At 48.3% G+C, this 17,132-nt stretch overlaps 1 protein-coding gene across 1 annotated transcript in view; it reads right to left on the reverse strand.

Moving 5' to 3' along the window:
- lmtk2 (lemur tail kinase 2) overlaps positions 1–17,132 on the reverse strand; it is a 47,389-nt gene that overhangs the window by 14,605 nt on the left and 15,652 nt on the right. Inside the window, exons 2-8 of the mRNA XM_088612133.1 lie at positions 16,629–16,750; positions 14,775–14,925; positions 10,910–10,986; positions 9,988–10,106; positions 8,820–8,907; positions 3,885–4,015; positions 671–755 (exon numbers count right to left, since the gene is read on the reverse strand). Of these exons, the coding sequence (XP_088468259.1) occupies positions 671–755; positions 3,885–4,015; positions 8,820–8,907; positions 9,988–10,106; positions 10,910–10,986; positions 14,775–14,925; positions 16,629–16,750 (773 nt within the window). The remainder of the gene's footprint in view (positions 1–670; positions 756–3,884; positions 4,016–8,819; positions 8,908–9,987; positions 10,107–10,909; positions 10,987–14,774; positions 14,926–16,628; positions 16,751–17,132) is intronic.

Below are 17,132 nucleotides of genomic sequence, written 5' to 3' on the forward strand. Positions count from 1 at the left end.
CGACTTATAAATTAGGACGACTCTAGACTCTTCTAGCTTTTAAATCGGCCGACTGACCAAAATAAAGCCTAAACCCGCACCAAACGAAAACTGCCTTCTACAGATCCCACCCTGGCAGTGATCCTAAACACCACTCTCTCGAAAAGCTATCAGAACCCTGCACTGCACTGCGTCTTTGCTAAGAAAAGTCACACGGCACCATCCTATTCCAGGTTGGGATCTATCAATTACGCAGAATCTATTCACATGAGGAATTAGAGCGTAGGCCTGTTTTTTTGTGGTTTTACGAGCGCACAACCGAGGCACTCTTAAATACCGTGTATCACAATAAAAGCGATACAACAGTTCTCGCAGTTCTGCCGGGCAGAAGCCCCCGAGTCCCGAGTCCTGCGTCAGCCGGGAGCTCATTCCTGTCGGCTCCACGCGGATCTCGGCAGCAGCTGCACTGGACAACAGCGCAGCCGGACACCTGCGGCTCTCCCAGAGAGCCAGGAGTGTCCCAAGCCACGCCACACACACTGGCACAGGGCACACTCGCTTTGGAGAGTGCACACAGGGACAAAATGAAGCAGTGCTCGTTCACCCACCCCCCAGTGCCATGTCAAAAACTGTCCTCCCCACAGGTACCACCCCCAACACACACACACACAGCACAAACCAGACTGCCTACCTTGTACCTGGAGGGACCTATTCCATAATCGCCTACTTTGACTGTCAAATCCGTGGTGAGAAAGCAATTCCGCAGAGCCAGGTCACTGGGAGAAAAGGAAGAGGAACAAAAAAAAGAAACAGGAGCTGAATGCCAGAGCAAGGGCGGCGCACAGGCAAGACAGTAATAAATAGACATGCTGAGTGGGAAAGTGGTGTCAGTAAAAGGCCGATCAATACCCTGGCTAATGCACCGGAGACGATCCCTCCGTTCCTGAGCACAGCGCTGCAATGCTGGGTTACCTGACTCCCCCTGCCTGCCCCCACAACCGCGTGCTCCTTGCACAAAGCACTTCGCTTTCCACGCAGCATGTCGCTGTGCGCAGGGGACACAGAACATAACCTCGTGCCACCGGGCAACTGCGTCCCCTGTTGAGGTAGACTGGGTCTGTAGCAGGCAAATATCAGGCTGGCAATTCCCACCCTAGCTAGCAAACTCCACTAATGTTTAAAGAAATATTAGAATTCCCCCAAAAAAACAATAAAAATTCTAGGGAATACCTACCAAGATCTAAAGATTCAGGATTATTTGTTGTCAAAGAAGGCTCTGCTGCCCCTGTGTGGTGGCCTGTACGCACAGCATGACACCAGTGGAGCACAGCTCCCTACAGGACTGAAGTTAAGCTTTTGCAGTTCTTTTGATTCCTTAATCATTTATATTTGAGGCTTTCAGTAATGCTGCTGGGTTCAACAAACAAATAACTGGATGTATCAAACTCTTTAGGGTTCATTAACAATATACAGCTGAAGAATGCCCATGTGTTGGGGGGGGCAGATCCCTCAATGGGGGCCAAGTCCATTTTTGACAGGATGCAAATGTTAATTGTTTCTCTTCGACTCCTAACAGTGTCTGGCAAAACACCTAATCTATTAAAAAAAAAAGTGCTCTTCATTCACGAGCACTGCTTTGTATGGATGCGCGTGTCGTGCGATCTATGAAACACACAGCGTGCACCTGCGCGAGGGGCAGACAGGACCGCGCACGGCGTCACGCACCCAGCAGGTCTGCTGGCTGGCATCTCTGCCAGTTACAGCTCAGTTCCTTTAAGCTGCTCTGGCAGCTTGGCACAGCACTCAACAGGTCTCTTGGCTTCAGACGCCTCCTGCAGTCTTTTCCCAGGCCCGGGATCCTGCCTCTGCGCCAGCACTCCCCTCTGCAGCTGTAAATCTCAGAGAGCAGGGAGGGAAGTCCTGCTCTGCCGATTCCATTCTCCCGCTAGCAACAAAATCACTGATGCTGGAGCTTTTCCCAACACACTCGTTCAGCATCAGGATATTGTTTCCAGAGAGGAATACGCTGGGGGCGCAGGAGTGTGAGGGGAGCAGGAAGGAGAGAGAGAGAGGACAGATGGCACCTCGCTCTGGAAGAGGCGAGGCGAGAGAAGGAGCTCATGTTTCTCCTTGGCACTGCAACATTCTTTCATTGAGCTCCAGAGAGCCACCGCTCCCAGCAAAGAGCTGATACAAGTTGTATTTCTCAATTACAGCGGGGGAACTGTCAGTGCTTCTGGACCGGCCAAGATAAATGGACAGATATTTTAAACCCTTCTTTTACTGTGCTTGCAGGGAACATTTGCAGCTAAGACAGCCGCTAAAGAAAAGCTTGAGCTTTCTTCCCTAAAAGGTAAACGGGTGAAGAAAGGGCCTTCCTGTCAGACCCCAGCTGCTATTCTTCGAAAGGCACAATTTCTACTGCTGACACACTTCAGGGGAGCACGCGTGACACACACCTGTCAACACGCACAAATAGAACTCCGTATGCATCTTGCCGTTTGTTTTCTGCCACACACAGAATATAAACATAGTCTTATAGTCTCCCTAATTAAGTTTGTGAACAGAATATGTACGACGGGCATGTCCAGACAGTACAATCAGGCACACCAGCGACTGAATGAACACTTTAGCAAGCCGAGGGTGCCGGGAAGTCTTGCCAAGGCAGGCCTGCTAAGTTTGGCCTGTTCTCGGGTTCACTGGTTTCTGAATGCCAAATCAAAGGTGGGAGAAAAAGGCACCTCCCCTTCTCTTTTGACCTAGATCCTGTTTTCCACCTTGTGTGACAGAGCCGAAGCTTTCCGCTGGAAGCACAGAGGCCCTGCTGTAAAAACCCAACCACTGTGAAACTCAAAGAGGCACGGCGACACCCTGGCAGGAGCCCAGACAGGCAAGTCCAGTGGGAGGAGCTCGGCTCTGACTGGGGCCAGGCAGGGCCGCAGGCCAGCTGCACATGCGAACCAGTCGTGGCCAGGCTGGGGCCTGGCGGTAAATCAGATCAGCACCAGGCGGTGTATTTTCTCGTGACTTGTTTAATGCTCCAGGAATCTCCCTGAGCCTTTGGAGATGCAGGCCAGTAAAAATCCACATGTGAAACTATCCTTTTACATGAAAACTGCAGAATCATCATATCCCTGTGACAGACGACAAGTGACACCCAACAATCCATGAGAGCTGTGTAATTCAAGACCTTTCAGCACATTCTGAGCATGCAAAACAGAGGAGATTAGCTTAGAGCCACGCGTTACTTTACACCCCTATCCCTGCTCACCCAGACATCGATAGCGCTGGGCAAAAATGAAAACGAAACGGCCCCTTTGACTACTCTGTCCTTTTTTGGGAGGCATAAGGACACCCCAAAGCTATTACATGAACAAACCATACATACAACAGCCTTATATGCACTATTAGGAGCCTTCTGTATTGTTTCAAAATTAAAAGCAAATGCTGCAACCCAATTACACAGTAGAAACTGAGCACAGTACAAATCAGAGTGGCAGGGAACTGCAGCGAAAAGCTGCATCACACACCTGTGGAACCACTTCTACAACAGATGAGTAATAATCATATGAAATAAATATGTCCAAATAATTGTGAAAATTCACATGCACAACACGTCAGACTGGAGCGCGGATCAAGTGAAATCTCTGCAGCTCTTTTCAACAGGCATGGCTTGAAATTTGCTGACTGGATTTGAGAACTACCCAAAAATCCACGTCTGACAACTCAATGAACAAATCACGCCTGGCACATTAATCAGCCACCATCTTATCTGGCTTTGAGCAAAACAGCGGTCTTTTGGAGCAACGAAGTTCAAAGCCTGATTTCTGGTGCTTGTGAAAGAGTGAACCCCAGCCTCCCATGGATGCAGAAGCAGGTCCACCGGGCTGGCGGGGCAAGGTTACCTGTGGAGGAAGTTGTGTTTGTGAAGGTGCGCCAGCCCAGCTGCAATCTCACACGCCATCTTCTGCAGCTGCAGCAGCTCCGAGCTCCCGTAGATCCATTCTTGCTGGCTCAGGTAGCCCTTCAGGTCACCCTGCAGAAAGAAGCACAGACACTCCTCAATGAGCACTGGAAACTCTCTGCCACTTCCACACGTCTGTACTGGTGTAACTCTGACATGGTACTTGTGCACAGAGGCCTGCTCTACTGGGGCTGCTCCAACACTGTACTTGTACACAACCCTGCACACGGAGAACACTGTCACAGAGACTAAGGCTATCCTTCACTGCACTCTGTCAAGCACCTCAATTCTTGTCTATATAATATCAGGGAAGCACATCCTTTTTGACAGTGGACATGAGATAAAAAGGTTTCTCTATCCTGTACTTACTATTGCCATCTCACTACACAAGACATCCATTCCAACCAAACTGTGACAAGTGGAAAAAGATAATGTTGCAAAACAGATAAGCACTATGCTGCTGGCAAAGGGATAAAGCAGATTACTTCTAAAAGGTGATACCTGAAAATGACAAATTCCTGAAACAAGCTTGGCAAGTTTTCTTTCAGTGACATTCAAGAAAATTGTGTTTTTTGCTTGATACTTTATATGCTATGGAACAATGCTTTCAATGCAAAGAATTGCATTGTACCATAAAGAATACACTTTGAGTTGCACAACTGCTTAACGAACAGGTTGTCAAACTGCAGTGGGTGGGAACAGCCACACGAGGGCAGAAACAGCTCTCCCTCTGCTTTCCAGCAGGATGCTGTGACAGAGGTCTGATTTTTCAATCAATACACTCAGTGCCATGTAAGGGCATGATCATATAATGGATTTTGGCGTATGCTGTGTCACAGCATTTTAAAAATAAAAAAGCCATGTCAGTGAGGTAGATAAGCCACCCTGCGCTGTGGCCATGCTCATATTTCCTATAGCTCTGCGATGATACAGGGTGAATAACAGTCTTCAGTGACCATGGCCCGCGTGAAACCACACATATTAAACATGTTCGTTCTTCACCCGATATCCCATAAAATCATTCTTAAACCAATATCAAGTGCCTCTCTTGCTTCATCGCTTTCCCCTCTTGCTAAATTACTCGAAATATGGTGGCAATGTTACTTCACAGCCTATTACAGGAATATGTAGATGCATTTTCTCCAGCACGCCGAGCACCTGTGGAAGCACTTCCACGTCTCTGAGCCAGATGAGGGGAAGTTACCCATGTCTAGTGCAACAGGCACTTTCTGTCTGCAGCTGTATGTCCTATGCAGCTCATCACTCTCCAGGTTGCACAGGCTCTCCTAAGACACACAGGACTCGGGTCATGCTGAAGTACAACATGTCTGTACCAGGAGACCAGGGCCACGCTTGCCTAGAGCGACTGAACCAATGTTACATTTGCGCTGGCTGCCTGTCAGCTTTGATCAGTGTATCGAAATCGCTGGAGACTGGGCAGGGAAATCCAAGTATCAGCGCCTGCTACCTTCACTCGGCTCAATGCCTTCCTGTGAGCTGCCGTGATGTGCAGCAGAAAGCCGACCACACTGAGGCGTGCTGAGGCCCCTGCCTCTCACAGGCCAAAGCGCTGCAGTCACAGAACTGAATCACAGAGACCGACAGCGCAGCCGTGCAGAGTGTGATCAATTTAAACAAGACGTTCAAGGCCAATACAGTCAGTGCTGATGAAGAGTCCCGTCTTTTAAAACTTGTAACGAAATATCTTGACTACTGCTGCAGATTAACTGTGCAGAAGGGGGCCTTTCCACGGTGGATTACAAGGTGATTACTTTGACATTTAACACCCCTCTCATCTTCACAGCATTCTCCCAAAGCGCTCTTTCATCCGGGTGGGGCTGCACATTGGAGTCCCCATTACCTGTGAAGCGCTTTGAGCGGAGTGTCCAGAAAAGCGCTATATAAGTGTAAGCAATTCTAACCGATGAACTCTGCGTGCACTGTGTCCAGGCACGTACCACCTCACCTCGGTGCTTTTGTTCCTGACATTAGTGCACTGAGCGGTCTAAAATAAGACAGTGAATTATCTGGGTACAATAAGCTGTTGCTGTAAAGTCCAGGGAAAATCCCAGGCAGATGCACAGAGAGACAGGGAAAACTACAGGGCCAGCACAAGTAGAGCTCTGCGATCCTGTGAAGCTGCTGCAGAGAGCTTGATGCTATTTTCGCAGCTTTCCAGTCAGAAATGAATGCTAACTGCATCCCGGTGTGCGAGTTAAGGGGTGAGGCGTCTTGCCTTCCTGATTAAGCTGTGCTGTCAATCTGTGAAATGAAGGAATATGGTGTTTTCTTTCGACTGGACATCTCCAAACTACCACCAAGGTTCTTCAAATCAAGGATCTTGGTTACTTAAATTCCATAAGAAAATACACGCATACATCTCCCAGTCGTGAAAGCAATTTCAGAACATCTCTCTCCACTGTGTCCCAAGGACACAGACATTCTCATCATTGCCTATGGTCCTTTGTCAGGCTGTACAGGTACTTGTGGGATATCAGGAAATTCAGAACATTATAGGAAATGAGGTTGGAATCAACCTGGTATCTCTCTTTCTGGCCTTCCAAGTAGGCATGTAACTAATATTACTAAGAAAATTAGTTATCAACTCAGGATATCTACTCAGCTAGATGTCTTAGGAATGCCAGGTCCATTCTCAAGGACCCCAGTAATCCCAGTTACAAACTGTTTTCTCTCCTACCATCTGTTAAACAGTACCGGAGCATCCGGTCCAAGTCCAACAGCTTCTACCTCCACGCAAGAAGACTGCTAAACAGCCAACCTGCAGCTCCTTTAGCAGATCACCCATGATGGATACATGGACACACAGTTTTCACTGTACTGTGCACACTGCGCTACTTGGACAGAATGCATTGCATACACCCTGGACACATCACAGCTCTATTTATACTGAGCTTTGTCTGAGTTTATTTTATTCAATTTCTATTGCAGTTATCATGTAACTTTATTTTGTAACCTTAATTTTGTGATTTGTCTCCCCACCGGTGAGCTCGTAGAAAAGACATTTCATTGCCAGCAATAGTGGGCTACACGCCTGGCGCTGGCCAGTGCAGGCTGCCGGTGGCCAGCTGGGCCGAGGTGTTGCCTCAGCCCTTGCCCCAAAGGGGTTGGGGGTGCAGGATCCACCAGAAGTAAGAATTTCATTAAATACTCCTCAGAAATATCAGTGTATCAAAGAGGGGGACCAGCTCGGCATATACTGCACAGCTGCAGGAATTCTCCCTGGAAGCCTGGAAAGAGACCGACTGTCATTAGGACAGCAAGTGGCAGTGGGCAGCACGCTCCAGTTGTTCGGAGCGGCTATATTCCGTACGCAATGCAATGAGTCAGGAATACTCCTGGTTACTGCTCAAACACATAAATCAGCTCGCAGTCAACACACCGTGGCTCCGTCTCGGCTTGCTTAAAAACTGAGGTTTTAATAATAATCTTAATAATTAAAGTGCAAGAGGCGATTTGCAGCAGAGAGGATCTGACATGCGATCAGTTTTTCTGCGACAGGTAGAGGAACGACGGAAAACACTGCAGCGTCAGTGTGCTCATGAGATCATCTTCTCACAAGCCCTACCGGGGTGAACTGGCCAGCGCCAGGACCGTAAATCAGAGAAGACAGAACTCAAGACGCCCCTCAACTTGGAAGCCTGCTACAGCTTCCTCAGGGTTTATAGAGCCAAGGTCTGTGTTGACGTCTTTAAAGAGCCAGCAGAGACAGAAAAAACGTTTGTAGTTAATGGGCAGAACATAGACTTTAAGGTCCTAGCAGCACACTTCCACTTTTCTTCTGATTTGTCACTGCAGACGCCTACAAGGGTTAATGTCAACGTGACCCTCTAGTCTCAGGCCGGGAGACGAAGAGGCCCACAGCAGCTCCTGAAGCCGTTCCGCAACACGTTCAAGTGTAACTGCAACCACGAGGGAGTGCAGAGACAGCAGTATACAGAGCATTGCTATTCCAATGGATCACTGTCAGGGGCCAACTGTAAAGGAAGGTCATCCTTCATAAGTGAACTGGCATTCTCTGGATAAGGAAAAGCGCAGACAAAACTCTCTTTAGCAAAAGAGCTTTCGCTGCACATTGGAGGCCTTTACCAGTTAAAAAATCTGAACAGAGCAGAATCAGCAGCAGAGGCTGGTGAAAGCAGAGCTGGCCGCGAGCTGGGGTCCTCAGGAATGCAGGAGGGCTGCTCTGCAGCCAGTCACACAGTCCACATCCACACCACATCAAGAATAGCTAATGAGACAGAAATAAATGAACAAAAATAGCAATGAAGCAAGCGCTTCGCATTCTGTTGACAGCGACCTGACCGAGACCATGTGCTGCTGGATTAAAGCAGACAGCCCTCACGGGACAAGAGGATGAGAAGAGGAGAGAAAACACCCGCCTGGCTGTGAACCACTCTCTCTATTTTAGGAGAGACGTGGAACAAAGGTGTGAAGGGAAAACAGACCCAGCAACAGTTGCTCCATCCGTCCACTTTCAGGAACAGCTTCAGCCCCGGGCCGTCACGGTGAGCCGGACAACACCCCCCAGAGCGCCCACAGCCCACCTCGGGGCGCGCCCACACGCACACACCCTCCAGAGACGCGTCTCTGGAGTTTGGGAGGAACCATGCAGCTGGAGAAAAGCCGCGCCTTTCTCACACAAAACTCACGCAGGCCGCTGCCGGCAACCGTGTGAAATCAAGAGGCACGCAGAGCACTGAAACGAGCCAGCGGGTGACGAACCTCCCAGCTCTGCCCCTACAGATACACCAGGCCGTTCACCAACGCGGCTGCGCCAAATTATTTAACGTAAGGCGTTTTCTACGGCTTTCCAGAATGAGTGTGGCAAGGTGAGGAGGCAACGTCAAACACTTACCAGGTCGCAGTACTCGAAGACCAGCAGGAAAGGAATGGACTCCACACACTGCCCCAAGCACTGCAGGATATTGGGGTGCTGCAGGACCCTGTGGAGAAATTCAGTCTCTGTGTTAAATGTGTGCAATCCTTCCCTGTGGTTTTACACGCACACACACAAACTGAAACCCCGGCGCAGCTGAAAAAGCTACCTCATGGAATTTGCACAACGTATTATGAAATAAATCAAAATGCTTTTCTACTCATAAGGGATAATTATTACCCCCTCAAACAGGAAACCGATTACAGCCTGCCAAAGCCTTGGTAAAGACACAGCAGAATCGCACAGAGGGTGCTGCTGAGCTGAGAAAAGCCCTGAGCTCCACCCTCCCTCTCACAGAAGAGAGCTCCAGACACTCACAGGGACTCTAGCCATCCCCACACTGCGCTGCTGCACACTGGCACAGCCAATTTCACGGATTTTCAGGATTTTGTCTTTCCAATGCATGCCTGACACGCGCTGCTTGGTTTTATTTTCACACTCGCAATGTGCATGTCAGGGTTTTAAGCACTTTCCACCCTTAAAAAACATATCCTGAAGGATCCCTATTTGATATAACGCGACCAGATATCAGTACATATGTCCGCTCCTGTGAAAGTTTAATAAGGTGAACCTAGTTTAGGACAGCCGTGTGGCGCAGGGTTCAGGAAAAACACTGCTGTTGAACCACTGAGCAAGGAGCTGCAAGCTGCACTTGAATTGTCGAGCAGAATATCCAGCTGTATAAACTGGTGCCACTGCAAGCCTCTTTGAATAAAGACGTCATAAAGCGTATTTTACCCAGTTTCGGATGATTTTATCAAACCTACGCCAAATATTCATTTTGCTTTACAGGGACGATCCCACAGACCATGACGAGTAACAGGTCATTTAGCATGTCAACTTCATGATGGTGAAAAGAATCCACCGGTTTGATTGGCTGAATCTCGTAACACCTTACTACACTTAACTGTGCTGTTAACCAGGGTTCACGACAGCAGAACTACTTCAGCCAAGTAATGACTCGCTAGCCTTTTGTTTTCAAAATAACTAGAGAGCGCTGCGAACATGAAGAGTAAACAGGAATGATCAAAGTGTCAGGTTGTCCATCACTATGATCAGCAGTATCTCCTACGTGATCTCGACTCACCGATATGGGTCTCCATGCTGCAGGAAGTCGTTCTGCTCCTTGGCGTTGGCGTTGGCCTTCAGCTCCTTGACCACCACCCGGTCCGGCCCAGGGTCTGTGTAGATCTCGCTCAGCAGGACCTGAGAGGAGAGGAGAAGTCAGGCGGCCCGCGTGGTCACTCTTTTATAGAGCCACACAGGAAACCCCCGCTTCCCCGCGAACAGGCCCCGCCACAGGGCTGGAGTCTGGAAAGGGACAAGGACGCTGGGGCAGCAACCAGAGGATGTTTTGCTGATCCCGGGGCCGAGTCACAGCGCGGGGCCGTGTCCCCGGCCCCCCCGTCCTCAGGAAACAGCCAGAGGAAGCACGACGTCACCCTGACAGCCCTCAGCCCCTGAGAGCCAGCACGTGCGGAGGAAAATATTTACAAAGCTGCGTGTTTGCTTTCCTGAGAACGTCGGAGGAAAAAAAAACGTTTGGGTTTTTTTTAACATGAAAAAGGTCTACCATGGATTTCAACTTTACAAAAAACTTGAACTTCTGGGCTTTAGCAAATTTGTTTTAAAGGCAAGCAAGAGGAATTTAGCTACACATGTTTTAAACTGGCTTCAACACAATCTTTGACTGCAGAAGGCACTTTAACGGAGAGGTTAAGGTTTCCCCAGAGCACAAAGACGAGCAGTCAGTCTACTGGCTTAACATCCTCACATTTACAATCTTTACGCCACTTTTAGGCAAATTTGCACTCCGAACAAATGAACCCGCAAATCGTGCATGTGCAACTGAGTGATCCAGCACAAAGATTAACAGCCAAGGTGGAACTGGAAACAGAGCTCACAGCGACGTTGGGGCAGTCTGCCATTGCTCAACCTGCTAAATACCTCCTCCAAATTGCCTTTAAACTGCTAACGCACGTCGCTGACCCCGAGCCAGAAAGACATACCTTTCCGAACCAGCCACTTCCGACTTCCTGGATGTAGCTCAGACTGTGACGTGCCACCTGTGAACCCGTAGATCCCTCTGCAAGACAAACGCACAGAATTCGTGAACAAATCCCAGTGTGAATACGACAAAGCCTTCAAGCACATCGATTTTGAAACTCTAAATGCACAGCCTGAAACAAATGGGCAGTTTGAGCATGCAGAACATGTGTCAGTAGAGTAAGGAACAAAGTGTTAAGCTCACATAGTGCATATTTTAAAACTGCTATGTAACTGCTTACATGCTTTATGTAAGTACTGTGCAACTGAAACTACATGAGAGTCACACAAATGAGGGGATTTAACACCTTTGAAGAAACCCACAAGACTGTAGATCCCAGTTAATCCCTTTTGAAATGCAACTCAGCAGCTGAAGGCTCAAACTTTTCAAGCACAGCTCTGGAATCACCATTTCAAAAATGTATAAGTATTAAATCCACTTTGCTGTACACAGCTGCAAGTGATCATCTGCTGTTAGTTCCAATGAGTTCTGAAACGCCTGTGCATGTTAGTGTGTGTGTGTGTGTGTGTGTGTGTGTGTGTGTGTGGGACTGTTGACCTAACACACAAAAATTAAAATAATGACTCCACAAAGATGGTGTCTGCCAAAGTATATGACTTATCAAATAAACAGCAACTTCTTTTAAATCGAATATTGTTTCTTTTAGATTGCATTATTACCCTATGCTGAGTTTTATATTCAAACAGACATTGAATTATTCCGAAGATGCTATTTGTACAGCTGGGTTCAAAACTATACTGGAGCGAAGTGCTTTCCTCAGGGGTACCCCAGCAGTGCCCCACATGGGCACTGAGCCCAGAATCTGAATGTTAAGAATATGGTTGACTCCAAGAGAGAAGAAGTCACTGCAGACCTGTCTGGTTGTTAGTAGTTTATTGACACAAGGATCCCATCCAGCTGTTTCTTGAAGAAAGCCAAAGAAAGAGCTTCACCCACATAGCTGGTAGCTTGTTTCACACTCCCACAACTCTCTGGGTAAACTACAGCTTTCTGTTTCCGGTATTAAATGCACTTCCATGAGTTGACACCTGTGCCAGCATATTAGTACTTTAGTGTTTATTTTGATGAAGTCATGCTGGTTGACTTCAGAAATGACTTTCAGGGTTTTTGAATTTAGATCTTAGATCTCCTTCCTCGAAGTCTTCTCTGATCAAGATTACAAGGTTTATTTATTTCAGCCCGTCAGCGTAGAACACTCTGTGAAATCCCAGAATGCACCTGGTTGCTCTTCTCTGGACTGATTCCAGGGCAGCAGTATCTTATTTGTAACAGCTTGCACACGAAAGAGGCCTAACTAGTGCCTAATACAAGTTTAGCATATCATCCCTTGATATTGATGTTGACAATAACAAGTCACTTGCCTTTTTAATTGCTTCCTCACATTGTCTGGAACAAAAAAAGCAGTCTTTTTGTATAAATAAATGGTATTTAGTGTTATTTCAGAGGAGGAGAGGACAGTTAATGAAAACAGAATGAAAGTGTTATTTGTGCACTGTCCATGGGGCACAGGAATGATTAAAACTCATCGTGGCCTGGCGAAAAAGCAGTGAGTTATAGATGAAAAGGGCCTGATCCTGCATCCTACCGTCTGCTTCGTTACCAGCATGTTCCACTCAGTACTTCAACACTAACCCTTCAGGAAAAGCATAACCAGCTGTCAAGCTGCAAGCTCCAGTCCTTTCATTGTGGCGGAGACAGATGCACTGACACTTTCCCTCATCTTTCTGCACCGCGGCAATGCCAGAGTCATCCTCCCCCTGAGCTCTTCCGTCGTCCCGTCCAGCCGAATGGGAGCTAACTCAGCTTGGCTTGGGGACGGACACAGCCACCTGGCCGTTTCTTTTGGCTTTGGAAGCTTTCACAAGTTCCGTTCGTTTATATTTTTATAAGAAAATAAAACCTTGCTGTGAACCAGGTGTTGTGAGATCTTTAGTTTTACATCTGCATTCATGAAAAGAGCGCCGTGTTCTTTCACCTCCTGCTGCAGAAAGCCCCGTCCCTGTGCTGGGCGGGACCAGCGCACGGCGGCTGAGGGGAGTTTCACGATGGACAGCTGCAGCAGACACTCAGAAGGGCCCCATGCAACGCGCAGCTCCAAGTCACCAACTGGACTTTCCTTGGATACCGTTGCCTAGCAATCACCGACGACACGTCCTATTTACAGGGCAGGAAACCCCCCAAACTGACAGCCGAGCAAAACAGGATGTTTACAACGAAAGCGTGCCAGGGGTTGAGCTGGGGAGCGGGGGCCTCACTGAAGGATTTCACATCCCAGTAAGGAAGTGCACGGACACCAGGCGACACTGTAAAAGGAAGAGACGCACATCTGGCCAAACCAAATATAACCCTTTCTCTGCGTTTACTGGGCGTCAGGCCAGTGTCCTAACAGCCGGCCCTGAACCACACTGCGGAATGGTATGACCGGACACGCAGCAAAAGGGAAAGAGTAATACAGCTCTCCTGCTGGGGGAAATGTCGGGGGGGAAAAATAAATACAGGACCGCTCTCTTGAAAAATCGGTCACCACACGCTTGTGGGATGAGACGTCCACTTGTACACGTATACACGACACAGGGATCTCTCACCCTGGTCCTGCAGAGACCCAGTCCAGCACGTTTCACAGGTGATCATAACATCCGTTTGCAAAAGACCAGCGACACTTTGTCAAGAAATTAAAAGTGGGATTCATTCAAATTCATTACTTGATCACCTTGCACAAGAATCATAGAACTCTTTAGCAACTAATGTGCTTAATGAAATGAAAGCTGAACTGATCAATAATTTATGAGTGTTCCCAATGTTTAGAAGCACACACGCTTTTCCTATTACTCCAAATAAAGGGAATTCCAGGCAATGTTAACACGCTCCCTAAACTGAGTCATCTCATTCTTTGCTTTCCAACTTGTGGCCTGCGCGACATTTGCTGGCATTACGCTCTGAATTCAAAGATCTTATGTGAATTTCAGCCTGACACATCATTTCGGTTTGAATCGGCTGTTAGAAAACGCAGTGTTGAAAACAACACGGCCGCCATGTGGGAATTGTCTCAGAACAAGGGCTCTGTTAGTCAGAAACTGCCTGATCATTAATGCCCCGTTGTTCGCTGGACCCTCTCTTTCTCCCAGTGGGGATTAGAGCTATTCGGTACAGATTACCACTATCTGAAAGGATGGGCCTATTCCCTCTGCACAATTTCTGCAACAGACATGACATTACTCATCACACCCCCACAGCCGCCAGGCGTCGGGCTCTCGCAGAGCTGGAGAGGTGCCGATTCCATCGAGACCCGTGTGCGGTCGTGGACGGGGCCTGCAGCTCTCTTCACAGGCAACGGGAGGATCTCCCGAGACTCAAGAGACTCGCAAACACTAAGAGAAAGAATGCGAAGCAACTGAAAAACACAGGACCCTGGCTATTAAGCTGGAGGGCGACACACAGCTCACTAGAAAAGGCCAAAAGGTTGTGCAGATTATTGGCAAAGACCTGCAGACAGATGTGCTATTACGCACAAAGATATGGTCCCAGTATTACGTTGAAAAAAACATCAAATAAAATTCTCCGTATCCTCGCTTCGGAGGAACGATTCATGTTCACTTGCCGAAAAAGAGATTTAAGGCTTTTCAGGATTACTCTTTTGGAAACGGAACGAAACGAGTGCACAAAAGCTTCAAAAATTTTAGCCAGTGCATACAATTAGAACTGCCACTGCTGGGTGATCCACAGACCCTGGTGCTGTGCAGGACGGTCAGACGCTTCCCCCCAGTCTGTTTGGGGGGGGTCACCAGGTTCTGGGGGCTCCGACTCACCTCCAGTCCTGGACGCCTGCAGATGAGGGGGTCCGGGCAGAGCCAGCGGAGGGACAGCGAGGGTGTAGACCTCAGCAGGAGACTGGATGGAAGGAGTGTCTTCAGCAGGGGGAGTGAAGTCGATCTCGTCCTCGAAGTTGTCCTCAAACTCCTGTCGGACACAGAGGAGGCGTCTTTGTTTCACACAATGCGAGAGAGAAAGAGGTTGGCATCTGTGCCCACGCCAGCCTGTGCCAGCCAAACCAGCCCTAAGGCCATGGCTTTTTAATTGTAATTCTACGAAACACTTAAACACTATACAGCACACAGACCTACTAAGGAAATGATCTAAACCGTTACTTCAGCATTCAGGGAAAAACTGGGACATTTGCCTTTCTGTACGAGGAGGCAAACCCACCCTGCTGCACTGGAGGACTTCCAACCACAGCAGAATTTTAATTATTTAAATGACCCTGAGCTGGAAGGGCAATTAAATGCAGAATGATTTGCTGGAGGAAGCATCTAAAGTAACAGAAACGCAGTGCCAAAGCCGCTGACTCCTGTGACGCAGTACGGGGGAGAACCGTAATCCTGATGTAACGTGGTGCTATGCCGTCTACTTCAGCACTTCAGAACCTGCCAGCTGCTGGGCTGAAGGCCCTTGCAGAAGCTAAGGAGGAGGGAAGATACTTTCTCCTTGTGCCACCAGGGGGCAGTGTGGATGCTGAAAAGTGAAAGAGGAGGGCAGAAGAGCCACTACCACAAGGCTTTAGTGTGACACAGGGAACCTGCTCATTGGTCAGCTTCAAGCCGTGGAAGCCCCCCGAGTCTCCAGGAGCTCATAAATCTGCTTTCACTTGTTGAGACAGAGCTAGGAATCCCATCGCAGCCAGTGGAATTTGCAGCAGAGCACGGATTTACAGGCTTGGCCAGAATCCAGCACAGTTCCAAATTCCCCAGCTGCATAACGTTATAAAACAACTGCTGAAGGGGAAATAAGGGACCCACTGGCCTTGCATGCAAGGATTCTTCACTTGGTAGTGAATGCAAACCTGCAAATGGCCAAATGATCAGGGCAGGTACAGGTACACACAGATACCTGCTGGAGACAAATACCGGCTGGGAAGCACGGCTCACCCAGTCAAGCAGGCTAAGGAAAAGGGAACACTGGGAGATCTCCCTTTGGAAGCACTCCTTTGGAACAATTTTTCTGAAATACCTGCTAATGTTAACAGCCGTAGCTAAGTAACAAATTCTTTTTGGATTTGACTTAATCACATGACATCGGACATCAATTGTAAATTTGTTATCAACATCTCTATATACTGTATAGAGATGTCTGCATTATTCAGTGGCTATGGCATTTGCTTTTATCATATTTAAAGTAATCAGCCTAGAACATCCTAAATTTCCAACAAACCTAAGTTTGTAAAACTAAATGCGTTATTAAACACCTCTTTTAATCTCCCTGAATGCTCATTCATCCTAGCATGTGATCTTTAGGAAGTCCTAGTCAACTGACTGATTCGGAGAAAAATGTTTACTGCATGCAAATCGACATTTGTCAAGAAACAGATGAGATAAAATGCAAGTAGAGCAAGGGAGTGAGAGACAATGTGCTTTATCTGCAGATACAATTTCTACCTCCCCTTCTACCTGCCAGTGGACACTGTGGAGTGTTTCACTCACACCTGTCCCTGTGCACCCAGTACAAACAGGGTCCAGCGATGCATCAGCGTATACAGATGACTGATATCCCATCCCAAGGAGGTCTGGGGACACAGCGCTAGACACAACGGGAAGCACTGACTTGCATGGAGCTCTGGGCTTGGGGGACATGTCAGGGGGCCATGGTCTTCCGCCACTGCCCAATACCTTGAAGATGATTTCCTGTTCCTTGCAGCAGGATGTACAGTTCAGTAACAGGAACACCAGCACCAGCAGGCCCACCACAGAGACCGCCAGGGAGAGGGACAGCTCGCCAGCGGCCAGCTGACCTGCAGGGCACAAGAAGACAGACAGACAGCATTAGAATCTCGCCTGCCTGCCGCCCGAATCACAACAGGCCCGTCTTAGGAAGGTCGGTGTCGCAGCTTTGTCATTGGCAATAAGCACAACCAAATGAAATCAAGCCCACTTTTTGCTGTTCCTTCGCATTAAAAACATAACAAATTGAAAACAAACTGAAGAATCTAGAGGGGGAAGCAAGGTGGCGCGGTGGTTATCACCGATATGCCTATCCAGCCCCAGCTCACGGTGACGTGTTCAAGTGTCTGTCGCAGTGATGGTGAAAGCCTCTGGGACCCACGTCTCAGGACCTGGATCAAACAAAGTTCAAACCAGGGTTATGCCAGTAGCCAACATTTTCCAGGGGAGAGC

Source organism: Lepisosteus platostomus, chromosome 19 (assembly GCF_059453375.1).
Source record: "Lepisosteus platostomus isolate fLepPlt1 chromosome 19, fLepPlt1.hap1, whole genome shotgun sequence".
NCBI classification, from domain to species: Eukaryota; Metazoa; Chordata; class Actinopteri; order Semionotiformes; family Lepisosteidae; genus Lepisosteus; species Lepisosteus platostomus.